The 27887-nt window shown below is 36.2% G+C and overlaps 2 protein-coding genes across 8 annotated transcripts in view; one reads left to right on the plus strand and one right to left on the minus strand.

Annotated features, from left to right (window-relative positions):
• Fam237b (family with sequence similarity 237 member B) overlaps nucleotides 1-27488 on the plus strand; it is a 50192-nt gene extending 22704 nt beyond the window's left edge. The window contains exon 3 of the transcript XR_015448762.1: nucleotides 27384-27488. The gene's annotated coding sequence lies outside the window, so the exon portion shown is untranslated. The remainder of the gene's footprint in view (nucleotides 1-27383) is intronic.
• The window catches only part of Cfap69 (cilia and flagella associated protein 69), a 64170-nt gene that overhangs the window by 5170 nt on the left and 31113 nt on the right, over nucleotides 1-27887 (minus strand). For 6 of the 7 annotated variants that reach the window (XM_087204732.1, XM_087204736.1, XM_087204737.1 and 3 more), the window contains 9 exons: nucleotides 22300-22516; nucleotides 15512-15676; nucleotides 12574-12692; nucleotides 10519-10637; nucleotides 8731-8812; nucleotides 6414-6606; nucleotides 3958-4095; nucleotides 3293-3369; nucleotides 1762-1959 (listed from right to left, as the gene is read on the minus strand). In XM_087204732.1, the coding sequence (XP_087060858.1) occupies nucleotides 1762-1959; nucleotides 3293-3369; nucleotides 3958-4095; nucleotides 6414-6606; nucleotides 8731-8812; nucleotides 10519-10637; nucleotides 12574-12692; nucleotides 15512-15676; nucleotides 22300-22516 (1308 nt within the window). Of the gene's footprint in view, nucleotides 1-1761; nucleotides 1960-3292; nucleotides 3370-3957; nucleotides 4096-6413; nucleotides 6607-8730; nucleotides 8813-10518; nucleotides 10638-12573; nucleotides 12693-15511; nucleotides 15677-22299; nucleotides 22517-24379; nucleotides 27387-27887 lie in introns of those variants that run through there. The other variant, XM_087204733.1, reaches the window with a different exon arrangement.

Genomic DNA, 27887 nt, shown 5'->3' on the forward strand with positions numbered 1-27887 from the left:
CATTTCTCCCAGGTATTCCTCTGTTAGGTATCTTCCCAAAAGAATTAAAAGAATCATACCATAGTGATATTTGGGCACCCTTGTTTATAGCGGCACAGTTTGTAATAGCTAAAGCTTGGAAAACAGCCCAAGTGCCCATCTACTGGAGACTGGATAAAGAAGATGTGGTTTTATTTTATATAATGGAGTACTATTTAGCCACAAAGAATGAAAAACTAGAGATATTTATACCTAAATGGATCCATATTGAGGCCATACTCTTAAGTGAAATAAATAGGACACACATGTAAATACTGAATAGTTCCTCTGGTGTGAGAAACTAAAAGTATAAATAAGGATCAAAATGTATAATTGATAATGTGAAATAGGAAGAAAAGGTCTAAAGGGGTAGGGGAAGTGGGAGGGGTAGGGGAAGTGGGAGGGGTAGGGGGGAAGGAAAGAAGGGAAAGGAATAAATATGAGAAAAGGAAAATATGCAAACAAAGTCTTTGTAAGTAGGGAGGGGTGGAGGGGTTGAAGGGAGGGCAGCGGAATGGCGAAAAAATAAGAACCAAGATAGTGGGCTTGTCTGCTGCTGTCTTGCTTTGTAGCAATAAATTCTTAACTTTCCTATGTTCCTTGACTATTGGCAAATTTTTTTTTTCACCTATGGCACTGGCCTCTCACATGCAGTACGATTACGCTTAAATTCTGAACCTAAGAATATTTAATTAAACAATTGCTAGAAAAGTGAGATCAGAGCTATAATAAGAAATTATCAATAATAAATCAACACTATTTGGAGAATACAGTATAGTAAACATTCTTCTATTCAGAAAACTAACAGAGGCTGCATAAATTCCTACTCTATTGCCCCATGAAAGAGCAAACAAATGGATTAAGTGGCAGCCTCCATTTCAACTCTCATTGAAAACAACACTTTCAAAAAAAAAAAAAAAAGAAAGAAAACAACACTTTCAAGCAAGCGGTTGTATGAAATGAAGTGTAATTCATAGGTCGACACTCAGAGTTCCTACTAGATATAAATATTGCTTAGTCTATATAAGAAATTAGGCAAATTTTGAACTTAGAAACCTTAAACTTTGAAGAGTTTAAAATATTTAATTGTAGTTAATAAAGGATCACACATCATTTTTGTATCTGTAGATAAGTTAATTTAAGTAGACATTTAATTGAATTGCTCAAAAAACAAATGATGCATTCAGTGTCTTGTCTTTGTAAAATTTTAGGAAAATGGTTGATATTTTCCTGACAGAGTCTTTGGACTGGCTAAAGTCAGAGATCAGTTTACCTCTGGATTTCCAGAATGGATGCTTATAGTAAGGGGTTTGGCACTGAGATGATGATCTGATAGATCAATAAGCCCTGGCATGTCAGTAATGCATGAAGTTATGCATATAGTTACAGATAAACTGTCAGGCAGAATCTGGTGAATGAATGTATTTAAATAGACCACAAGTTTTGGAACCCTGATGGGCATTTCAAAAAATGGAGGTGTCTCAGGTATCTTTTTACCTTTTAAACATATGACAGTAGAAATCAAATCAAATTATAATGCCATTATAATGCCATAGAACAGCTTTGAAAATAATGAATCTTAAACTTTTAATTCCTTGATTTCTTCTAAAACTGCACAAAAACACTGAAAATAACTATGAGAGAAAACCAAAAGAACCCACAAGACAATTTTTCTATGGGTAACTTCATCTAGTCTATACATCGACATTGGTATTTTCTGCCTCCTGGGTACCTGCAGCTTACTTTTGTGTATACTTTTTGTTCATTTTGCACATCTTGGCGTGCTTGGCTTTCAATCATCTCACTTTGTAGAGAAGCAACCATCTTGCCAATATTTTCTGATGCTATTGTGATAGTTTCCAAAATTCTTTTATCTGAAGTGACTGGTCTGAAGTTTTCCAGTTTTATTTCTTCATATATTTCATTCCATATTTCACCAATCTATTATAATAAAATGTAACAAAGTCAAATTAACCAAAATAAATGATAAATTATAGATAACACTTTATGTGGGTATGGGTCACTCTTGTAAACAGTTAATACCTTCCTTCTTAGGAAATCAGTTATCAGTAAGTGCATTGGGAATGCTTTAGGTTACCAGTTACATTTGAATATTCAGAAACAATTTACCAAGTGTTTCTTAATGATTCAGTGTGTTCATGGCTAATGCTCTGCCTCCTATGCCTAATCCACTGGCCCCCTCACGGCCCTCCTGTGTATAGTTACATTGTTTTCACAGCTGTAGAAATTGTTGACTTAGTCTTATCTTTTTGAACTACTGGTGTTTGCTTTCTAAAATGCTCTATGGAAGGCTAGGTCAAGCTCAGCTTGCAGGATAATGAGCAGGGGTTTCGGAGCTCTAGAAGACAGTTTCTCCAAGAAATAGGGCCCTGCCACTTATCTTGTAGCTAAGACAAACTCTAATTGAATCTCAATCTTTTAGCTCCATACATCATGCCAAACACTGCCACTCATATTTTGGGTTGTCTAGAAATTAATGTGCTAGAGCATGTTTAAAACTGGAGAAAAATTTATGTGTCTAACATAAGGATAAAATTCAGTTTTATTTTCATTTGAAACTAGGAGTTTATGCATTTATACATCCAAATACATACCACGTTTCCCCCAAATGATACCTAGTTGGAAAATAATCAGCCTTGAAAACTAGAGGTCAAAAATGCCAGTCCCAGTCAGCCTGTCCTTGCCTTACCTGCCTTACAGAGTAGCTACTGAGAATAGTGATGGCAGGTATTATTATTTACTGATGAAAATAATAACTAGCAAAGTAAGCAACCTAATATGTTTTAATTGATCATGATTTAAAGTAATAATATAAGAATACTTGGATAAATATTGATACTTTATTTTAGTAATAAGTTATTTAATTTTAACTCTTAATGCTCTCCAAAGAAGAAATTTTATTTTAAAAAAATTTTAGGCTTCTAAATAGCTTTGTCAATAATATTTATTTTATTTTCTAAGCTAATGTTGGATGAAATCTTTTTTTTTTTTTTTTTTGGTACCAGGGATCGAACTTAGGACCTTATGCTTGTGAGGCAGGCATGGCACCACTGAGCTAAATCCCCAGCCCCAGATGAAATCTTACTTCATGAAAAATACCCAATTAATGGTATGTTTACAAATGTAGATGGAAAATGGAAAATAAAAACGACACAAGATGTGGATGACTGCTCACAGCTATGAATAAATCATTGCTTTGCAATTTATTTTGTCATAATAGATTTTAATAACAAATTATTAAAAAGGTACTTACTTTAAAATCAAGATATCTATGTATGATACAGAGGGTGACAAAATCTTCAGCAGATAGGCCAGGTAAATTTTCAAAATCTAAACAACGTTTATAAACAGAGTTACTTAAACAGAGCAAGTGATCCAAGAAGCATATCATAAAAACAAATGCAAACAGTCCCTTTTGGGTTCATCCCAGTTTTATGAAATAGCTGCTCTGGTGAGTGTGGGCCCCTCCCATATCCAGCCTCCACGAGGTCATCCTCATCAGGCCATTGTGCGAGAAAACTTTCTTTCTGTGTTGGGGCAGACAGGGATATTTTACTTTCAGAAGCTATAGAATAAGGACTCCCTTCATAGGAAGCAAAGACTTAAAAAAAGCTTATGCGATTCAGAATGCTAATGCTAAACCCTGATCGTCTGAACTAACTGCCCTTAATCCTAGCTGCATGCTGGAATTGCCTGGGGAACTTTAAAAAATACTGATGCCGGGGCTCCACATACAGAGATTCTGATTTATTTGGTCAGTGGTGCACTCTGGGCATTGGGGTAACAATGCAACACACATTTATCCATAGGAAGGCACTTTTATTCATGTTTGAAGAATAGACTCCAAAACAAAATCACTGTCTGGTGACACTCAGCCACACAGGGAAGCACTTATGAATTTGAGAAGTACCTGCTTACCTAGTTTGCCCAGCACAGCATATATTTTTGCTCTGATATTCTCAGCAACATCCATGACTGCAATTGACGGGCAGTTAGCGGGCAGAGGCATGACTTTTTGCTCTTCTTGAAAACCAGTCAATAGAGGTTTCTTTGTATCTAATCATTGGATATCACAAAAGTATGGAAGGAACAGATAAAAACTATAGTAAATAAATACTTAATTTTGAAATTTTAGTCTATATAACAAAAATATTGAAAAACATTACAATAGTGAGATAGTGCCTTATACATAGTTACTTTTTTGAAAGTATAATCAGGAATTTCTTCTCCACTCTGTGGCAAAACTTAAACCTTTCATTTGTATTATTTATACAAAATATAAATTTTACAAAATTATTTTATAGAAGGGAATGTTTTATGTAAGTAACTTGTACATCTTTGAGATCCAGAAACTGAATAATGTCAGATCAACAGTGATGTAATTTCTTTGTTTTTGCTATCTATATTATTATAAATATAAAACATATTTTGTGATGTTATAGATAAAAACTTAACCAAGGCATGGTGGCACATGTCTGTAATTCCAGCATTCTAGAAAGCTAAGGCAAGAGGATCCCAAGTTTGAGCCCAGCCTAGGCAACATAGTGACTTAAAGAGCCCCAGTGTTATCATTCTTCATGGCTGAGTAGTGCTCCATTTTATAAAAAATCACATCTTTATCTAGTCACCAGTTGACAGGCATTTGGGCTGTTTGCAAGATTTAGCTATTACAAACTGTGCTGCTATAAATATAGGTGCACATATATCACTGTGGTATGATTCTTTTAATTCTTTTGTAAAGATACCCAGCAGGGGAATAGCTGGTTCAAATGGGACTTCTGATCCTACTTTTCTGAGGAATCTCTACACTGATTTCCACAGTGGTTGCACCAGTCTATACTCCCACCAACAGTGAAGAAGGGATCCTTTTTTCCCCATATCCCTGCCACCATTTATTATTGAGACAATTGTAGCTAAAAGGATGCATATTGAGGCCATATTGAGTGAAATAAATAGGACACACATGTGTAAATACTGAATTGTCTCTGATGTGAGAAACTGAAAGTGTATATGAGGACCAAAAGGTATAATAGATAATGTGAAATAAGAAGCAAAGGTTCAAAGGGGAAGGGGAAGTGGGAGGGGGTTGGGGGAAAGGAAAGAGGGAACAAAAAAAAATATGAGAAAAGAAGAAAAAATGGAAACAAAGCTTTTGTAAATAGGGAGGGGTGGAGGGGTAAAAGAGAAGGGAAATAGGAAAAATCAAGAACTAAGATATATCATACAGGTAGAAATTCGCAATGATGAATGTGATCATAATGTACACCTAAAATGTAGCAATAAAATTAATTTTTAAAAAAGAGCCCCTGTCTCAAAATATATATTTTTTTAAGGGCTGAGGATATGGCTCAGTGAGAAGGCCCTGGCTTTAATCCCCAGTTCAGCCAAACAAGCAAACAAAAATCTTCAAGTGAAAAACAGGGGGAGAAGGTAGAAATCATCAGAAGTAGAAGCATTTTCATTTAAGAACAAAGAACATTGATATTTTTGATAAAACAAAACCATAATTAGAATATTAAAAGGCTGGGCAACCCATTCAGGACCCCTCCTGTCTCTCAGGAGCTATCCTATTACCCAACAAATTTTCCTGCTTAAAAAAAAGAATCTTAAAAGGCTTGGAAGTTGTAATATAGCATTATAGAATACATAAATTAACTATGTATTCTGGTCCTGGAAACCTCATTAGAGTATGGTAATTAAAATATATGAACCTTTGTTTTATTTTTATTTAGGAAACAATTTGTTTATAAATTATGTAAATATTAAGGTACAAAATGTTATTAAAATTGTTATGAAGCACTCTATTTGTATCCCCAAAATTTATTGGTAAATGAAATAATACTGAATCTCTTTGTAAAAGCAAGAAACCCAAATAAACTTCATTAGAAAGTACTATTAAGTTTTGAGTTGAAATGTAGAAAAATACCATGTTTTGAAAATATTCTATACAAATATAAACCTGCCACTAATTTTCTGTTTCCTTCTAATGATTCAGAATTTATAATAAAAATTTTGTTTTTAATTTTAAGTTTTTGGCCAAACTGGAAGTCGAACCCAAAGCTCTTAAACTCAGTTACATGCCCAGTCCCTTTCTTATTTTTTATTTTGAGTAGGGCCTCACTAAGTTGCTAAATCACCTAGGTTTGGCTCAGACTTGAAATCCTCCTTGTTCAGCCTCCCAGAGTGCTAGGATGACAGGCTTGTACCACAATGTTAGGCCAATCATTCAGAATTTATGATAGCAACTTTTTCGAATCCTTGTGCAAAGAACTTTAGAGAATGGGGTGAAAATCCTCATATTTTCCTAGTACTCTTTAAGACTCTTAAAAAATACACATCTGATTGCTTCCACTAACAATCACAAATACACTCACCAATGATCTTCCCATATTTATCACGCTTTACTCCTAGTTCTTTTTCTTCTTTTCTCCACAATTTAATTAAAAGACTAGCAGCTGTCTGATTCTTCTTCCCTCGCCAAGCATTGACATGAGCCGCAGTTTTGGGATTATCACAAAATTCAACCATTATTCCAAGTATTAGATTGCAGAATTTTTTTTGGTTTAACTTTAGCAGTAAGACAGAAAAGAAAGAAAATTGTGATAAAAATTAAGTGATTGGTTCTGTTAAGAAAAGAGAAAAATACTTACATCGGTAAGTTCCCTCTACCTCAAGAATCTAAGTATGATTTGGGAACGATCTGTTAAAAACAGATATCTGCTGTCATGGGTATTTTCAACTATTAGAAATTAAAGAGGTTAAAAAAGATTTATTATAATTCTTAAAGTAGTCATAAACATATATCATGATCAAAAATGTAATTGATTTGGTTGGTTTGGAAAAGGGAGATTTGCAAAAATGAGTGAAGATATTTTAAGTTTATTTATTTATTTTGCAGAGCTAGAGATCACACTCAGGGCCATGTACATGCCAGGCAAGTGCTGTACCACTGAGCTACACCCCATGCCCAGATGTTCACTTTAAGTGGAGAAAGATCAGCAGTGACATGGTTCACTATAATGACAGGGTTTTCACATTTTGTGTTTTATTAAAATTTGAAAAAGTCATATTAAATATAACATCTTCATTATCAAGACAATAACTGATAGTAACTGTGACAGTCAAATACAAAAAGTGAGCTATAATCTTGGGAGATATAATCTTGTATCTTAACAAACAATGAGATATAATCTTGTATCTTAATCATACCCACAGAGTATTTAAGCATTCAAGAAAAATTCTGTTATTGTCAAGCATATTTTCTTTATTTTCAGCAAAGATTTAAGTATAGAAATTTCACCCAGAGCAATGCCCTCCACCTACTCATTTTTCAATGTGAAAATTTTTTTTGTTGATTAACTCTTAAATTGCTCATAGAATAAAGCAAGGGAAATGTAAGATTTTTGGAACTACAAACATGATTGTTTTCCTTATATGAGATAATATTACCTGCAAAGAGTGTTTTATGAGACTACCTGGCACATAGTAAGATCTCAATAATATTTAAACAATGTTAGAAATTATTACTGTACACTCAATAAATATTTTAGTTGAATTGTATTAGGTGGGTACTTCAGTTTCAGAAGAGGCAAATGTCATAGGTTGAAGTTGACATAAAAACTTCATTAAAGCATATTTATAATTTGTAATTTATTGGTTCAGTCCACATTAAAATCAATGTAATACTATTAATAAGACAGCAATAAAATATGTAGCAATGTATCAGGCACTATTCTAACCAATGTATTTATGTATACACATGTATGCATGTACACACATGTGCACACACAGGATCACTGTTTTAATTCTTCCAACAGTGTGATGAGGTGGATACTGTTGTTATCCTTGTTTTATAGATGATGATATAAAACACTTATTAACCAATTGTATTTTAGGGACATGAAGGTATAAAAATACTTTTGGCATGTTTGATAAGTACAAAGTACGTTTATTATTCTGTTAATAAAATCAAGAATGATGGCAATCATAGATTGTGACAGAGCTAACACTCCCCATAAGAATGTCAAAATTCTACTGGAATGAAATTATAATTTTTCTTCTATATCATCTTGATTTAGAATTGAGGCTAGAATTGAAGTTTATATTCTTCACACCTGCTGGATGGTGACTGTCTTTCCTGGAAGGCTTCACATGTTCACTTTTGCTCATCCTGCAAAATGGTGTTTTGCTCGTATACCTCCACACTCTACACAGTACTTTTAAAATGCTTAGCTTTGTCTAATGATGCCTTTAACTTTTAATATGAGGGGAAAAACTAGAAGTTATAATAATGTCTATGAGATTTAGTACAGACGTGCTTATTACAAACTGTTCCTTAGCAGGTTGATGGAAAAAACACATTCTCTGCTTGCATGCATTTAGGAACACTAAGTAAACTGATTTCTTAACTAGAGGAATTTTCAGAATCTTTAATATTTCATGTTCACATTTTGTGTTTCATAAATCTCCAGGAAAGATTTTGTTTAAAACAATATATTTGAACTTGATTCGGGGAGACATTTATTGACAAGATAGTTTTCTGTAGTACTTAGTTTGGAAAAGGTTAGACAAGACAGTTAAGGCTAGGGTGTAGCTCAGGGACAAAGCACTTGCTCAGGATGTGCGAGGCTCTGGGTTTACTTCTCACCACCCCATCTCTTCTGGACTTACAATCGCTGTAACCATACTTACAGCCAAAACATCCAACAGGAGAAAAATGCCTTCTTTTTCAAGAAAGTAATCTTCTAAGGGATAACACCCCAAAATGCAGCACCTTAAAAGAAAGTTATTCATTGACAAACATTTATTGTTAAATTCAATGTACAGAGCTTTCTTTCTTTCAAGGCATTTTCAAATTTTTCTTCATCCCTTTAAATCAAATAACTAATGTTTTTTACTTAAAAAGTAGAACTTAGAAGATACTTTAGCAGTGTGAGTTAATTTTAACTTTTAAAAAAAAATATCAATTTATTCTTATTTTTTCTGCAAGTGCTTTGCTTTCGTGACAATAGTTATTCTTAAAGATCTCTTGTTGCTCTAATAACTGTCTTTTCAAGGTTTATCTGTTTACTGTCTCTTTTTCATGAGGCTGGTGTTCCACAAACATATGATGCTTCTTGATTACATCTCATCTTTGTAGTTGAGATTAGTTGCTGGCATGTCTGCTGTTTAAGTCTGCAGATCTCATGGGGTGAAGAACTGAAGCTGCTGCCAGAGCTACTTTTACTGATGTCCCCCTGGGGACAATCAATAGTAAGCTATTGTGGTTGCAGTGGTGGTGGTGGTGAGTAGTAAGGAAACTAACTTCTGATCCTCCGAGGCACTGACTTGCTAGAGTCAGCTTCCTGTGTCCCTGTCCTAAAGATTATTCCCTCTTGAAGGCAAGAGAACATTATTTTTACTGTTTGTTTCATGATGGCGTTTGTGTGTGTGGGGTTGGGTAGGGAGGGGTTGGTGCCCAAAGGGACAAGAGCCTGGCTCCCCTCAACCCAGGTGGTTCTAGGTTTTTCTCCTTTGGGGTGACTGGACATGTAGCTGCTTAGTCTGTGAGAGTATTTCTTGATGAGACTAACAGTTGAATCAGTAGATCTGATAAACCAGATGGCCTTAATGTGGGTGGATCTTACCCAGTCAGTTGAACACTTGGACAGAATAAAAGGCTGAGAAAGTGTGAACTTCTCTGCCTGACTGCTGAACTGGGATATAAGCCTTTAGCCTCCTACTGAAAAGCTGGCTCTTTTTCCTGTGGGAAGCGTACTTCTCAGAATGGAATGTGGACTATGAGCTCTGCTGGTCACGGGCTGGAACTACACCATCACCTCTCCCAGGTCTCCAGCTTTCGGACACTTTCCAGCCTTCATAATTATGAGCCAATTTCTTATAATAAATCTCTTTACATATACAACTCTTATACATCCTATTTCTATGGAGAACTTTGACAATATCTAAATCCAAAGCATCACAAAAAGGTAAGATGATCTTGATGAAGAAAGAAAAAGTTGGAGGATTATCAGATATCTAAACATATTAAAAAGATATAACTATTAAAACAGCACAGTATTATAAAAGCTTAGACAAATGACCAGTAGAACGAAACAGAGATCCCAGAAGCAGAGCCAGAACACTGTATGAGCAACAATGGAGGCCTGTGTTTTCAAGCTGGAGTGGCTATAAATCACAAAAACAACGATTTAATTTTATATGTAAGAGTGATATCTGTTTGATAATGTACAGTGTTACTTGGACTATTGGAAGTAAAATGGCCCAGGGAAGGTTACCTCTCTGATATGATGTTGTTTTTTTTTTGGTACTGGGGATTGAACTCGGGTCCTTGCGCTTGCAAGGCAGGCGGCGGAACCACTGAGCTAAATCCCCCGCCCTCTGATATGGTTTTGAGTGAAGAAAATTAGTGTCTATAGTTGTCAAGCTAATCTTCTCATACTGTAATTTTTAACCTAACTTGGTTACAGTAATACTTACCAAATGCTGTCCAGTGTACTAAAAAGAAGTACATTGTAGCCTAAGTCACTCTGTAACTTCTTGGGATCTGTTTTCATTACACGAAGAATTATATCTATTCCTTCAGTTCCCAAAATTTCCTGTTGAAGAAATTTATTTAAAATTATTTCTTGACATAAATATATAATCCCTTCTCTTCCCCACTTAATTCCCTAAAACTAGGTATTTTTCTACCAGAAAAATATTATTAGTAACACTATTAGAAAAACAGTATTTTAAATACAATTTAAAAATTCTACTTATTTGTTCTCAGGAATTCATGACAAATTATTGTAAAGCTTACCATTTTAAGAGAGGGCTAATAGCATGCCTACCTTAATCAACTTGCTATCTTTATAATTTTTGTTTTTTCTTTTCCTCTGTTTAAAAAAGGAGTAAGACTTGCCCTGTTATTTTCTTCCATGTTACCATGAATGCAGTCTAAAATCATACCAGATGAATACTAAACAGTAGTAATTATCATAGAAGATTTTATAGTACTTTTTATAATACTCCCAAGAGAGAAATATGTATATAAATGGTAATTTTTTGATAACTTAGGCAAAATTATTAACATTTAAAATTTTCCCCTTAACTGATTATCTTTTTCATTACTTTGGTCTGTTCTGGTTCCCATCAGCAAGATTATGATGATATTTCTAGAAGAGCCCAGACACAGGGAGGTAGAATACAAGAAATTGCATCAAAGCTCAGAGCTAAACCTACATTTACCCTTCCTTGCCTCTCCTTAAAATCTGTCTACTTAAGCCTTCATAGTTTTATATTGTTATCTTTCCAATTCCACTGCTCTTTATTTAAATTATAAATTTCTGAGACAGTTTACTTTGGAGCTAAAAGAGATTGAAGGGAATTAAGCTCTTGTTATAAGTTTTACTTTTAATTGTGAACCCAATTGTAACTTCCAAAAAACATTCACAATAGTACAGTCTATTTTTGAAAATTGGCAGTTTTTATAATGATAAATATACACCCCCTTTATGTCTATCAATTCTAATCCTAGGTATTTACTTAGGAGAAATGAAAGCATTATATTCACAAGGATTACTGGTCCAAGAATGTTCAGTGATGCTTTATTCATAATTATACCGAAGGAAAACAGTCCAAGTGCTTATAACTTACATGATGAATAAACAGATTTTGGTATATTGATACAATAGAATGTAGAGCAACAAGAAAGAATTACCTAGTGACTGAGATTGATCTATCTATCTATCTATCTATCTATCTATCTATCTATCTATCTATGTATCTATCGCCAAAAAATGTATGCACACTTATGCTATAAGGAAAAAGAAAAATAGTACGATGTTTTTTCAAAAGATGGTGTTACTCTCATATGGGGGACCCTAGAGGATGTCATATATTGAAGCCCAGTACACTACTGGCCCTTAGAGAAGAAATTGAAAATGCAAGCACAGCAATTTCAATGACTAAGGCTACCCAAGCAGCAGTTCACCATACTAATAAATGTATGGAAACTAAGGGCACCACTTTGAGCATCTCTTGTAATGGTAGAACCAAAAGGTAACTTGTATTAATCTCACGATGTCTCAATAAATTTAGTATTAAAGTATTTATACAAGTTTCTTTTTTCCTGAAGTGTGTATACATTTTTTGGATATTTCAGAAATGTTGCTGTTATTTTTTTATGGATAACAGAAAGCAGATATAAGAGTAAATATTATGTGATTTCATTTATGTAAAGTTAAAGATTAGGCAAACCCAATCTATAGGGATAGAAATCAAGTGCTTAACTGGAGGTGTCAAGGTGGCTGGTAAGAGGATAAAGAAATCTTATAGGTAGATGGGAATATTGTGTTCGAATTGGAGTATTGGTTCATTAAAACCTACCAAAATATATAAGGTTTATGCACTTTAATTATACTCTAACTGTAAAAAAGAATATTAAATTAAACTTTCACAAGTTTAATAAATGACATTGCAGGCACTTAGAGAATTCATTGTTTCAGTTGACTGGGAGATCTGAACAAAATTTTGATTTACAGGCAAACATACCTTCCTTTGAATATGATGTTCACAAAGACCAGATAAGATAAGTAATATATCAGACTGGATTTCTAAAACAATGGCCTCTTCTTTTTCATTAGGATGGCTTATAATATTTTTAAAGATTCCTGGTATAAAAAATTTAAAGAATGTAATGTTATTGGACACTGCTTTTTAAAAAAATTGGATCATTTACATTTTGGAAATATTTCTAAAAAGTCTCTTCACCTAGGGAAACTTTTTTAGAAGGGGCTATTTTCAATGCATAGTAACCCAGAGGTTTTAGACAGGGGATGATAAATGGATTCTTTAGGCTCTCAATATAATCAATCACAGCAGTTTTATAAACTTGTATATGTAGACTGTCTCAGTACAATTATTAGTCCTCCATGTATAGAAATTCTAATGCGGAATTAATGTAGCATCACTAAAAGATTCTCTAACAGCTGCGCGTGGTGGCACGTATCTAATCCCGGGTACTTGGGAGACTGAGGCAGGCGGATTGCAAGTTCGAGGCTAGTGCTTCCTGAATTCAATCCCTAGTGCTGGCATATGCAAATAATGACCAAATTTCTGACTATAGTTTGCCTTGTCTATTCCTCTCTTCATTTTTAACAAAAGTGGAAGGCCTCTCTCAGCCAGTTTCCATCTCATTTCTTTCTGCGTCTTCTCATATCCACCTGAGTGTGTCTTCAACAACTTTAGGCAGCAGAATTCCATGTCCTTGAAAATCCTTTCCTTCTAATCAACACTGAAAAAGACTTTTAAAAAGTCACTAACACTGATGAAATGACACGCACAATGAAATCTGGCCTCAGAAATGAATTTCCTTTAAGCTTTTAGTATTGAACAAAAATAATTTTTCCTCTGTTAAAGTGGTTGCTGTTAGGAGGAAAGCAGGAAGGTATGTTCCCCAGGAAACCACAGCCTGCCCCCACAGCTGGCCTTAAAGAACTACTCTTGTCCCTGATGAAATCCGGGTGGGGGACCAAACCCAAGGGAGAATAGCTGAATTTGCTGAAGGCCCAGTGCAGGGCAAGGCTATAGACAGAGGGTCTGTGTTCCTTCAGCAGGAACAACTTCAAGAATTCTGTGACCAGCTGGCCACAGGTCTCCTTCTCTTTTCTAGATTATCTCATTCTAGCACAGGCTTGAATTTCTCTGCAGTCTGTAACACACAATACATTCATACTGGATTATTTTCTTCATATTGAGGTACCTTTTAATTCTTTGCCTTTGTCCCCCTCCTTATTCTATTCTAAATGATTCTATTTCTTTCAGATTCTTCTTCCTAAAACACAGTATTGTATAGATAGCCTCGATAATCAAAACACAGGTAACATATGCTTTTTCCCTGATATACATATGTTTTCTTTTGTTATCTCAAGGGCAAGGTCCCTAGTGTCCTGATCTACATGATTGTGATCCCAGTGTCTATGCAGAAATTATATATTTACAACTTATAATGCAATTACTATTTTTAAAGCATGTCACTACTGTACTACATAGCCCTGTTAGATTAAAAAAGACAAGGTCCCTGCCTCTGAGAGCTCACATGATAAAGATCAGCTTCTTACTAGTTAAAGGGAAAAGGTCGACAATTTTGCCTACTCCCTTTTCAATATACTTTTGTTTCCCTTACTATCATTATAATCGGAGGGCTCTATCCCTTTTTATGAATGATGGATAAAAAGGTAGAAGAGGGTTGGAGTAGGCATTTGTAATTAATTGACACAGCATTGTTTTAGCTGGTATCGTGGTGACCCCAAGGGCTCCTGTGTCCAGGGTTTTGACCCTATTGGGAGGTAGAGCCAAGGGGAAGAAAGGAAGCTCATGGGGGCCTGACCCCTTCCTCTTCCTCGCTCTCTTACTCCTGGCCATTATGAAGAAGCAGCTTTCTTGGGCAAGTTCTACCACCGTGATGTGCCACCTCACCCAGGACCAAAAGCAAAAAGCCAACTGACTATGGACTGACCCTTCTAAAACTGAACCAAACTAAAACTTTACTCTTCATAAGTTCATTTATTTCAGATATCACTTGTCACAGTAATGAAAGTTAACAGAAGCAGATTATAGGAATCCCTCTGTGTCTTTGTGTGATTGGTTCCAGAACTCCCTTGGTTACTAAAATCCATGGATGCCCAAGTCCCTTGTATATATTTGCATATAAACGATAACATATCTTCTTGTGTACTTTAAATAATCTCTAGGTTACTTATAATACTTAATACAATGAAAATATTATATTGTTTAGGAAACAATGACAAGCAAGTAAGTCTGTACATTCTCAGTTCAGTCATAATATTTCTTTCTCAAATATTTTTGATGTGCAGTTGCTTGAATCTTTGCATGCAGAGTCCAAGAATATGGAGGGCCAACTGTATATGATTTATATGAAGCAAACCCTGAATATGCATGACTGAAACAACTCCAGAGTAGGAAACATATGGGCTGGAGAGCTATGTTACATACTAAAAGGTAAAGCAGTTTTTATGTAGGCATTCTGAATTTTACACTGGGTTCACAGTTCAAGGAACAAGGGGATTTAACGTAGTCAATTACAAACTTATATAGTACTTATATACCAATGTTCTGGCATGTCAAATGCATTGAAAAATATAATGTTACCCTCTTTTAAAGTGGCTCTGAAATGCTTGACCAAAAGTAGTGATCATATTATTAGATGAAAAAAAATAACATAGTGCATTAAAAAGATATTCTAAATAAAACAGTCTTTGGATTGAGGAAACCAATGTTTAAAGGAATAATGATGATGAGGTTTCACTAAGAAGAAAAAAATATACAAGTTACAATGTGAAAAAAGATAAAGGAAATATTCAGGAGTTTCTCAGCCATAAAGACAAAATAAATTTGTAGGAAAATATTTCAAACACAATATCTAACCTATAAGTATTCTTTCACCCATAGCTGCCATGTTTAATTTTACCTATCAGTTGCTGGATTGTTCCCTTTTCACAAAGATCTGTGTTCACAGTCTCATTTTCAAGGTGGACCATGGCTCTCAGGAGTCTTAAAGTGTAACGCATCTGTGCGAACTTGTTGCCACGGCCACCTGTACCATGAAAACTGTTACCATGACTAAAGAAGGGATCTGTGGAGAAAAATTAATGATTTAATTTACACCAGGGAATTTAAAATATAAAACATTTCAAATAAACAATGTGTCATATATCCATAAGTTTAAACAGATGTTAACATTTTGCCATAGTTTTCATTGTTTTTAGAAAAATAAAATATCCCTTCCCCCTCTTTTATTCTGTGAAATACATGCTTTAAAATTTTACTCAGACATATCATATTGTATGTAACTTTTGTAACTTTCTGATATGCAATATTATATTTTAAAAATTATTTTCATTGTCATCAATAGATCTAGATCAGTCATTTTAATTGCTTTCAGTATTCATTATATACATGAATCAGTTTATCTACCTACTAGTATAAACTGCCATGATAAACATTCTGGTTCATGTTTTCTTCACACTGAGAAATTTCTCCATGTGACACCAGAATCACTATACTCATTGAATACTAGTAAGTTGCCAGATTGTTTCCCAAGGTTTTACTTTGGATGCAATGTATAATACTAATCAATTTTTCCCCAAATCTGTTAGTTATGAAATGGTAGCTCATTTTTATCTAAATTTGCATTTCAAATGGGAAATGATTCCATGATTACTAATGGGACTGAGCATTTTAAAATGCTTTTTGAAAAATTCAAGATTTTATCTGTGACACGGTAGTCCCCACCCTTTGTATAATTCTTTAATGAATTATCTTCTATATTAAGAGTGCTTTATGAAGTTAGATTTTAATTCTTTTTTTTTTCTATGTAGGGTATACATTTATTAGCAGTGAAAAAGCATTTACCTAAACTGAATGTTACAAAATACAAAGTTATCACCAGTCTGGCTAGTTCATTATTTTAGGTATTATCCCAACCTGCACAGGGTTCTCTTTTATTTTGACATTTTCTCCCTCTATCTCTAACCAAATTTTTAACTTAAAAATTAAGACAAACAGGAATATTTAATGCCTAACTCTTTAAAAATAGTTACTATGAAAAACATTGAACAAGTCACCTGCTCTCAAGCCCTATATATTTTAAAACTAAAGTATCAATAAAATAGAAAAACAATAGACTAGACAGCAGTTATAAGTCAAGTAAGCTAGTTTAATAAGGTTTTTAAGTACCATGGTAGTAAGTAGACAGCAGCTACAATGTAAGTCACATAAGCTAGTAATGAGTTTTTTAGGTACTATGGTAATAACTACCATATTAAACACAATTCTTCCACTGTATCCTTAATATGCATGCTGGGAAAGACAGCTGTAATATGTAAGGCTTGGCTTAAGTATCCAATGAAGTTTTCCCCTCTTCCTATTGAAGACAGTTTAGAAAATACAGAGCTTGAGTATACATACAATGTAACTTATTATTCCAAATTCCCTGAAGTCAGTCCAACTAGGTAAGAATTCCTCATTCTGGACTGGTACTTCTCTGAATGGGTTTTATTAAGGTTGGAGATACAAGTCTTACATAATTTAAACTAAGTAGCAATACAGTAAATGTCCTCATAGGGGAAATCCTCATTTAATATTTCCTGATTCAAGATTATAGTTTATGCTATATAAAGTATCACACAAGTAAGAATTTTAAAAGAATATCAAGCACATTTTTTCATATGGGGTAGCTAAGACAACTGTCTTCAAATTTAAAAGATACTTGGGCACTAAGATCTAATCCTTCACATTTTATTCAAGGAAGCGTCTGTAAGACTGACTTATTCATTATTATCTGGCTCTGTCAGGCCTAAGTGAGTCTATGGTAAGATTGGGATAAAACAGTAAATCACCTTTCAAAAGTTGGTTTACTTATAGTGAAGTCACATAGATTTTTTTTATTCAGTACTTCAATACTTCTCCTGTGAACCTGCTTCTCTCTCACTACGCACAAAAATCAAAGGTTAGGTTTTGGTTTTAAACTATCATTTAAAATAGGCAAGCTTGGTTACAAGGTCAACACACAAAAATCAATAGCTTTCCTCTACACCAATGACAGACTCACTGAGAGAGAAATAGGGCAAATAATTCCTTTCACAATAGCATCCAAAAAACTGAAATACCTAGGAATCATCCTAATGAAAGAAATCAAAGAACTCTTCTCTGAAAACTATGGCACTCTGAAAAGAGAGATTGAAGATGATATCAGAAAATGGACAGACATCCCCTGCTCCTGGGTAGGAAGGATTAATATAGTGAAAATGGCCATACTTCCAAAACTGCTATATAGATTTAATGCAATTCCAATTGAGATTCCAGCAGCATACTTCATAGACCTTGAGAAAACAATCCAAAAATTCATTTGGAACAAGAAGAGACCCAGAATAGCAAAAGCAATTCTAGGTAACAGAGACATGGCAGGGGGTATGACAATCCCCAACCTGCAAGTATACTACAAAGCTACTGTGATAAAAACAGCATGGTACTAGCAAAGAAACAGACTTGAGGACCAGTGGAACAGATTAGAAGATGCAGAAACAACACCAGACACACTCAGCCATCTCATCTTCAACAAAGGAGCCAAACACCCTCACTGGAGGAAAGATAGCCTCTTTAATAAATGGTGCTAGAAAAACTGGGCTTCAACTTGCCAAAGATTCAAACTAGACCTATATCTCTCACCATGCACTAAACTAAAATCAAAATGGATTAAAGATCTAAATATTAAAATAGAAACTCTGAACCAGTTGGAACAGAGGTTAAGTAGAACCCTTGAAGACATCGGTGTAGGAAAAGATTTTATGAACAAAACCTCAGTTGCCCATGAACTAGCACAAACAATCAACAAATGGGATCTCTTCTTATTAAAAGGCTTCTGCACAGCAAGAGAAACCACCAGCAGTGTGAAGAGACAACCCACAATGTGGGAAAAAATCTTCACCTGCTCTTCCTCAGACAAAGGTCTACTATCTCGAATCTATAAAGAACTTAAAAAGATCAGACCTCCCAAATTTAAAGACCCAATCCAAAAATGGGCATCTGAAATGAACAGACATTTCTTAGACAAAGAAGTAGAAATAGCAAATAAATACATGAAAAAATGTTCAACATCACTGGTCATTTGAGAGATGCAAATGAAAACAATGCTGAGATTCCACTTCACTCCAGAAAGAATGGCTGCTATCATGAAATAAACCAATAACAAATGCTGTCGGGGCTGTGGGGAAAGAGGAACCCTGCTCCACTGCTGGTGGGAGTGTAGACTGGTGCAAGCACTGTGGAAATCAGTATGGAGATACCTCAAAGAACTAGGACTGGAAGACCCATTTGACCCCGCTATTCCACTGCTGGGGATCTTCCCCAAAGAATTAAAAGAATCATACCACAGTGATATATGTGCACCCATGTTCATAGCAATGCAGTTTGTAATAGCTAAAACTTGGAAACAGCCCAAATGCCCATCAACTGGACACTGGATAAAGAAAATGTGTTTTTTTTTTATAAAATGGAGTACTACTCAGCCATAAAAAATGAGAAATTAGAGACATTTATAGCTAAGTGGATGCACATTGAGGCAATACTCTTAAGTGAAATAAATAGGACACACATATGTAAATACTGAATAGTTTCTCTGAGAAACTGAAAGTGTAAATAAGGACTAAATATATAATAGGTAATGTGAAATAGGAAGAAAAGGGGCAAAGGGGAAGGAAGTGGGAGGGCTAGGGGAAAGGATAGAAGGGAATGGATTAATATGAGAAAATGGAAAAATAGGAACAAAATCTTTGTAAATAGTGAGGAATGGAGGGGTTGAAAGGAGGGCTGGGCAAGGGTGAAAAATAAGAACCAAGAGAGACTATGTAAAGGTGCAAATTTCCAATGATGAATGTCATTATATTGTATACCTAAAATGTACCAATGATTAGAATGAATAATCGATAATGTAAAATAGGAAGAAAAGGTCCAAAGGGGTAGGGCTAGTGGGAGGGGCAGGGGAAAGGAAAGAAAGGAAAGGAAAAAATGATGAGAAATGGAAAAAATGGAAATAAAGTCTTTGTAAATAGGGAAGGGTGGAGGGACTGAAGGGAGGGCTAGGAATGGGGAAAAAATAAGAACCAAGATGCATTATATAGAGGTACAGTTCCCAATGAGAAATGTAATTGTGTTGTATTCCTACAATGTACCAATAAAAGAATTTAATACAAAAATAAAAAATAAAAAAAAAATAAAATAGGCCAGCTTGTCCAAAGGCATACAGAACCTTAATGTTCTGTTACATAATTTAAATCTACTTATCCCTACTTGAAAGAGTTTGGTCTTTCATTTAAAATTAACCAAAATGTTACTTGCCTGTGCAGAAATACTCCCTGATTGTATTTTTAAATTTTTAAACTGAGGGAACATAGATAGGATTTGCAAATCCTAAAAACATTCATTTAATAGACAACTACGTAAGTTCTAGGTACTGATGATTTATGTTTTAAACTTAGGCATTTTACATAGATAACTAATAAATATTCTATGATAACTTCACAAGTACTTTGGATATCTTTATCATATACATTTTTTAGGGGGGCACTGGGATGATTCTAGGGATCCAACCAAAGGCCTTGTGCATACTAGGCAAGTGTTCAACCACTGAGCTACATTCCCAGTCCTGGCCTATTCTTACACAGGAATAGGACCTGCAGGTTAGATTTTAATTCTTGATCAGTTACAGGGGTAGTAAATGTCTTCTCTCAAACTGTAGATTATATTTTATCCAGATTTTGTCATACATTTTAAATTTCTACAATTGTCAAACACATCAGTTTTCCCTGTATAGCTTAAACTTATTAAGTCTTTTTAAAGAAATCTTTTCCAATACTGATATCTATCATAAAGATATTTTCTCATGTTTCCTTCCAAAAGTTTTACAGTTTAACTTTACATATTTAAGTCTTTAACTCATTTTGCAGTTGGTCTTCTTGTTAAAGTGGAATGATCTAATTTTCCCATTTTTACATTGACAATAACTATTCGATGTCTTTCTCTCACTGATTGGCAAAATCATCTTCGAAAACGCCAATGTTCCATATATTCCCTTCAGTACCACATACTTTTCATTACTATGAGTATATGAAAAATTATTTACTATAGCTTAATAAAAAAGCAAGGCAAGTCTTCCCTTCCTGAAGCTTTCTTTAAAAGTTTCTTTAAGAAGTAGCTTTATGTTGAAAGTTAAAAAGTTTCAAATACTGTACTGTCCTGAGTATTGTGTGTTGGTTAAATATGTGGGTTTTGGAACCTGAATTAAATCTTTGGTTTGCTATTTACAATGAGGCCAAGAACAAGTTATTTAATTTCAATAATTCAGTTCTACCCATAACAAACTAGCAATAATAGCACTTATGTCTCCTGGTTTTTCAGGAGGACTAAATGAATGAGTAATACTTATAAGGTGTTTAAGACCTAGCATATAGTAGATACTCAACAATTGTTAGCTATTTGTGCTCAGTAGCTATTTGTACTTATTTTCACTTTTGTCTTGCAGTATTCTGTAAACATAAATGATGAAAAGTATAGACAAATAATTGTTTTATTTAGTGAAAAGTAACAACACTAAATTTAGTATCTCCATATACTAGAAACTAGAAAATAAAATGGCTAAAATTTTTTATCTGCTTCATGGATAAATGAATAATACTGGGTTTTTTGTTTGTTTGTTTGTTTTGTTTTTTGGTACCAGAGATCGAACTCAGGATCTTGTGCTTGCGAGGCAGGTGCTGGAACAACTGAGTTAAATCCCTGGCCCCTGAATAATACTGTTTTTAAATTTTTTTATTGGTGCATGTATGTAATACATAATGATTACATTTTTGTGGGGACTTGTTCCATGTACATAATATATCTTAATTGTTTTAAATCCTCTTTCCCTTCTCCCTGTCCCGCTCCATCCATCTCTGGATCCCTTTCCTTTTTTGGACACGAGTGCCATAAATAATAAAGAATATTCTTTTTTGATGTGAGTTCTGTTTCCCAGCCTGGCCTCAAACTCATGAGTTCAAGTGATCCTCTTGCCTCAGCCTGCCAATTAGCTGGCAGTACACACATACACATATCAGCACACCTGGCTATTCTTGATCTTATGAAAATGTATCATACAAAATTATTTGAGAAAAAAATTACTATCAGAAAAAAATAGTATCTTTCTGATAAATTTTTAAATATGTGAGTATATGTATTTCCTTCCCAAGAAATACTATAGTAATACACACTAAGCTCTGCTAACTTGGTAGATTACATATGGAGTTATTACTTCTGGCTAGAGATCTAAAGTTTAAGCTCCACGAAGGTAAGGATTTTTATTTTAAACATAAATGTATTTTCTGCAGCTAAAACAGTATCTGGTAGCTAGTAGAAACAGTTAGGAAACATTTGTCAAATGAATGCACTAAAACATTGCCAGTATTTATTTTCTTCTTAATATAAGTTTTGGATAGGCCTAACAGAACAAAAATTTAAATCAATTTACATGTATGATTTAGGCACGTATCAACTATTGTTATAACATTTACTAAAATCTGATTTTGAAATCTCAGTGTTTGTTTTTAATATTAAAAGGAGGACAGAGTTAAGTATTTTTATTTCTCTTTACTTTAACTTTATATATATTGAGAATTCAGTAAATAGGTAGATTCAGCTTTGGACAAGACTCCTGAAGTGCCTTACCTTCACTCTCACACCATTCTAGAAATGCCAGGACTCGAGCGTTTCCCTGGCATGACAGGTACTCTTCTATTAACAAGGGAGCAACTGACGACAAAGTCGCAATTGCATGCAGTTGTAATTCTTCGTACTGTGCGGCAGACCATTCCATTACTTTGTGTTTCTCAGGCTTTTTAATATAGGTAAGTAAAGCCAAAACAACTTTGCCATCAATTAATAGCTGTGAGAAAGGACAAAAGACACTTTGTTAGAAGCATAATTAAATAACTTTATTTAACTTAAGAAAATTAAAGAGGTCAAATTTGGTACTTTATTGATGGTCATTTCTTTTTCTTTTTTTCTTTTTTGGTGATCAGGGTAGGTAAAGTATTTTTATTATAAATTTCAGGATCTAAAAAGTAATTTGTTACATTGACTAGGATAAATCTGAGATGACTTCTTATCAAGCTTGTGGGCCCTGCAGAGTCACTGTGCCCCTCAGGTGTGAAAGGACACAGCCCACCCCTCCTGAGGGGTGGGATCAGCCATGCTGCCCCTCAACTGCACAGTGGCCTGGGTCCCTCCAGCTTCTTTCCCTTGGCATCTGGGCCATGAAGAATTCAGGTGAAGAGGCCTCCGTACTCTGAAGGCCAAACTAGAACCTCACAGTAGCCTCAGACTTAAAGTTTAAGCTTTTTATTCTCACTTTAAATTTCAGTGATATTTGGGATTGATAAAATATTTATCATTTTATTTCAATGATAGCACAGTTAATATGTCCCAATTCTCTCTGTAAGTCTGAGGACGACAATCCTCACTTACCACGTAATAAGAGACCCACAGAGCTGGACGACCAGTCCTGGGACAGGCCAGATACTGGAATGTACTGACCCAGGGCCAGACAGCAGCACACGACCCCTGAGGTGCTGGCAAGCCAGTCACTACAGGCAAGTGGGGTGACCGTGACAAAAAGGGCTTGAAGAGGCCCCCTGGTCGGGTCACCACCCCCGCCTCTAAAGACAGATGTCTCTGCAGCCAGTAACTTACAGGTTAGGGAACCCTGGGCCTGGTTTTTTGTTACTGTCTATGTATTTAATTCTTTCAAGATTCATAAAGGCAGCAGCTCTGCAAAGTGAAGCTGCTGGAAGCCTCGGGGGGGCTCATCGGGCACGGTGGAGGCATCGGGCGGACGACCCCTCTCCCACGGACCGGTGGGGAACATGGGGAGAAGAGCAGCGCAGTGCCTGTGGGGTGATGTGACACAAGGACAGCGCCCTTACACTACAGGATGGTGGGGGAAGAGGAGGCAAAAGAGGAGCTGCTGTGGAACACAGGCCGTTCATCAGGACAGACCAAACCCACAGCTAAGCCTGGGAGTTTGTACCCTGGGTTTCCCAAAAGTAACCCTCTCCCTCTAAAGCAGTGGACCTCCACAGGGGGTGACTTTGCTCACAGGGGACATGTGGCAATGTCTGAGACATTTTTGGTTTCCTCATTGGGACGGGGTGCTACCAGCATCTAGTGGGCAGAGGCCAGGGACGTTGCTGACATTCTCCAGTGCACAGGAGCCTCTCTAACAGGGGAGCATCGAAACGCCAAGAAACCCTGTTCTACAGGGAGTACTTTAGTCATGATTCTGAGTCTAGCATGAGCCAAGGCCCTTGGAACTGACGATGAGATCATAGTGAATGCACTCTATCTACCACTGGCCCCAGTGTGTGGGTCAGGCCACTGCTTGTTGAGCAGACATCTCCAATTCTCTCAGCGTGTTCCATAAATGTCCAATCAGATGCTGGCAGCTCAAATTCCAGCTAATACAACTAAAACCTTAGACCCTTTTCATCTTCTTTCTCTTCTGAAAAAGCCACTATTTTCTTCTCAGAGCCAGAGCGACCCCAACTGCCACTGCCAGGAGGGCCACGGCAGCAGCCCCTCCGAAGAGCAGTATAGACTTGCCCTCAGGCACGAGGAGGGCCTTCACCTCCTGGGCAGGGGGGCACTCCCTCCTGAGCCTCTCCTTCCTCACAGGGTCCTCCTTTTCCCTCAGCAGTGAAGGGGGCACCCCCTCATCCACTTCATGAGGCTCCATGGTGGCTGCTCTCACCTCTTCGTCACTGAGTTCTACGAACAGAGTCAGAGCAGTGCTGACTTCCTCAATTGTGATCACTTCTGGGTCAGGTTCCCTTGTCTGCAGCAAAGAAGTGGCAGTGATGTGTGGAAGCAAGGGAGCAGGGGCTCCGGGCAAAGCCTCTTGTGGCTCCCTGGTAGGGAAGGCAGAAGAAGCAGCCCTGGCCACCTCCTCCGCACCCTCAGGGATCTCTTCTTTCTCTGCATGCACAATATCAGAGTTGGAAGAGTTGTTCTCACTCTTCTCTCCAGCTCCGTTGCTATCCAAGCTTTTGACTTCTTCAGGATCCATTGCAATCTGCTGCCAGGACTCAGGGCCGAGGGACACTGGGAGGCTTTCTGTATGCCAGCTCTGGCTCGCTGACATTGAGACAGGCAGGCTTTCTGACTGCCAAGAGGTTGTTACGGTTGGAGACTCTGGGGGGCTGACTTGTCCAGAGTTGTCACTGGGCAGGATGTAAATGTCATTGCTGTCTTCTGCAGCGATGCCAGGATACTCCTTCTCCTCGGACTCAAGACTGAAGACAGTGCCCCAGCCATCTTGCTGAATGATGTACTCTGCTGCATGGTCCTCCAGATATGTCACGCCAAACTGCAGCAATGCACTCAAAGGCTCTTGACCATGTCTTGTCAACTCCAAAAGCATTTGTTGTAACAAAATCAGAGGCACCAAAATCTTATTCCAGCCACCGTCATGAACTGCAGTCTCCAGTATACATTCTCGATATGCCTGATATGTCACTGGCTGGCTGAGGAGTATTTGCAATGCTTTATGCAGAGGTTCTTTCAGTTCTTGGGACACTCTCTCTCCAAGATGGGCCAAGCAATCTTCCATTGAGCTTTCTGGGTTAGCAGGGCTGAACACGGGAGAAGTGTAATGATCAATGCCTGTGCTGGTGAAGGCTTCAGAAATTTCTTTGTCCAGGGATTTTAGCTCTTCTTCAATTTCAGATTTAACTTTCAATAAAGCTTCTGGGTCCAGAGATTGTGAAGCTACATCTAGTTGAATCCCTTGGGGTAAGGGAAGCCGTTGCACTTGTAGCTTCTCCTGAGAGAGGAGTCCCAAGTAGCTGAGAACGACATACTTTGTTTCACAGTGAAATCCTAGAGGTACTGTAGTAGAAGATGCCATTGATTTGGCTCGCAGAGTCCCCAAGAGGTCTACTTACAGATGTGTCAGACCTGGCCCTGGCCCCTGCCCCAGAAGAGATGAAAGAGGCGGCGGCGGCGACAGCAGTTGCTTCCGACAGGGTCCCCCAGCGGCGGTGGCTGCTTCGACCCGCGGCTCTAATCTACCGCCGCCGCCATGTTGGGGGGTGAGCTCACTGATGGTTACTTCAAAACATTCCTTTAAAAAATATTACCTACATGGCAGGTACCAAAAACACACAAAAATAACAGCCCAAAACAAAACAGTAGCAGTAACAGGTAACATTATGTCTATCTGGTTTACATATATAATCTAGCTCCTGCTTAGGATAAAACCATATAAGTAGAAAATTTGGAGCAAATAAATCCTTGGCATTTTTTCCCTCCATTTTTTGAAATTTTGGGGGTACTGGGGATCAGCCCTAAGGTCTTGGGCTCCTATGCAACACTCTACCAATATACTACACCCTGGCCCTGAAAAGAAACATCTTACAGACTCAGTTGTATACCATAAAAGACAATTTCACCTGAAGTAATGACTATAGCTAATCTTTAACCACATACAAAATAACTCATACAAACATTTTATCAAGTGAATGTCAGTCAGGTCACAAGTTGTTTATTTTATTTGTATTTTTATATTTTTGGTACCAGGGATTGAACTCAGGACCTTGAGCTTGCAAGGCAGCTGCGGCACCACTGAGCTACATCCCTAGCCAGCAAGCTGTTTAATTATATGCCTAGCATTTAAAAATTTTCTCGAATCTAGAATTTCAATAAAACATAATAAGAATGCATAGCTATTATAAAATGATAAGAGGTAATATAGCTGATTGATCATAATTATAATTCATGAATGCAACATATGTGCTGTATTATAGTTAATTTTCCATTAGTTTGACATTGTCCTATAGACTATTCCAAAATAATAATCATTAATTTTTCTAAATTCTCTAAGAGATTAATCCACTAATCTCTCACTTTAGTTTAACATGGGAAGGATGTAAAATTTAGAAGTGAGATAAAAGGAATAACATTTCATTCTAGCATCACTGTGAAAATTAAGTGGATGATAGTTATAAAGGACTCTGTGAACTGCAAATGACAGTACATGTTATCACCATGATTACAAATATATGCCACAAATATATGCCTTAAAAATTGATTCCACTGCTCACAAAATGCTTTATGACGCTTATAACCTTTGTGTCATTTGACTCTGTTGTCTGTGAAATGTTCAGTCAGCTAAAATTAGCTTATAAAGTGCAGGGTAAATTGTATTTATTTCCTTATATCTGTCATTTTCAGTTATATGATCCTCTACTGTAATAATAAACCATATTTTATGGAATGATTCTCTACTTGGCACCTTAGAAAATACATTTAGGATCTATACATTATATATTTTTGATACTACTAATAAAGTTATAACTCTAGACAAATTTCCTTTTCTAAACATTTTATATATATATATTTCTCAAAGTGGCCCCACCAAGAAAATGCTGGGTTCTTTAGATCCTCATAATAATCCCATGATGAGGCGTTTCCCCATGTTGAATATGAGCTACCGGGAATTTAGAGAAATTAAAAAACCTCTTCAAGGACATATACCTAGAAAGCAACAGCACTGAAATTCTGGCTGACTAAAGCCTTAACCACACTGTACTATACCACATTTAAATTATCAGTATTGATATTGATAGAATGAATTCTCCTTCATTTTAATGAAAATAAAAAGAGCTTTAAAGAGTTTTGGGACTAAAAGGAAATTTTAATTAAGGCAGTGAGTAACTAAGCTAATAGAATTGTAATATATTTTTCTGTCACTTTAGAGTTTATGAAATCTTCATCTCAACCTCACAAGAGCCCTGTGAGCAAGGCAGATGTGTCCTGATCTTTCTCCTACAGAGGAGAATTGAACCTCAGGAAGTGTAAGTCCAAGTGAAATTCATTTCCAGTGTTCTTCAAATGTCATCATGCTGTTCTATAGGAAATAAAGTACTAAGTTAATCCATGACTAATCAAAACATTACAGGTATTAGGTTTGTGTGTAGAAAAATTGGGTTCAAGTTGGTTGTGGTGACACATTCTTGTAATCCCAGCATTCTGGGCAGCTGAGGCAGGAGGATCAAAAGTTCAAGATCAGCCTGGCCAACTTAGTGACTGAGTCTGAACTTGTCTGACAATAAAAAATGAAAAATGTCTGGGGACATAGCTCAGCATGGAGGCCCTGGGTTCAAACCCCAGTATCAGGAAGAAAAAAGAAAAAGCTAGTTCATAAGGGATTGAGATTAATGACACAGGTTAACAATTCCTTTCAGCATTAAATCACCCCT

Source organism: Heterocephalus glaber, unplaced genomic scaffold (genome assembly GCF_053883595.1).
Source record: "Heterocephalus glaber isolate CG9 unplaced genomic scaffold, H.glaber_assembly_v1.0 deba00000546, whole genome shotgun sequence".
NCBI lineage: Eukaryota > Metazoa > Chordata > Mammalia > Rodentia > Bathyergidae > Heterocephalus > Heterocephalus glaber.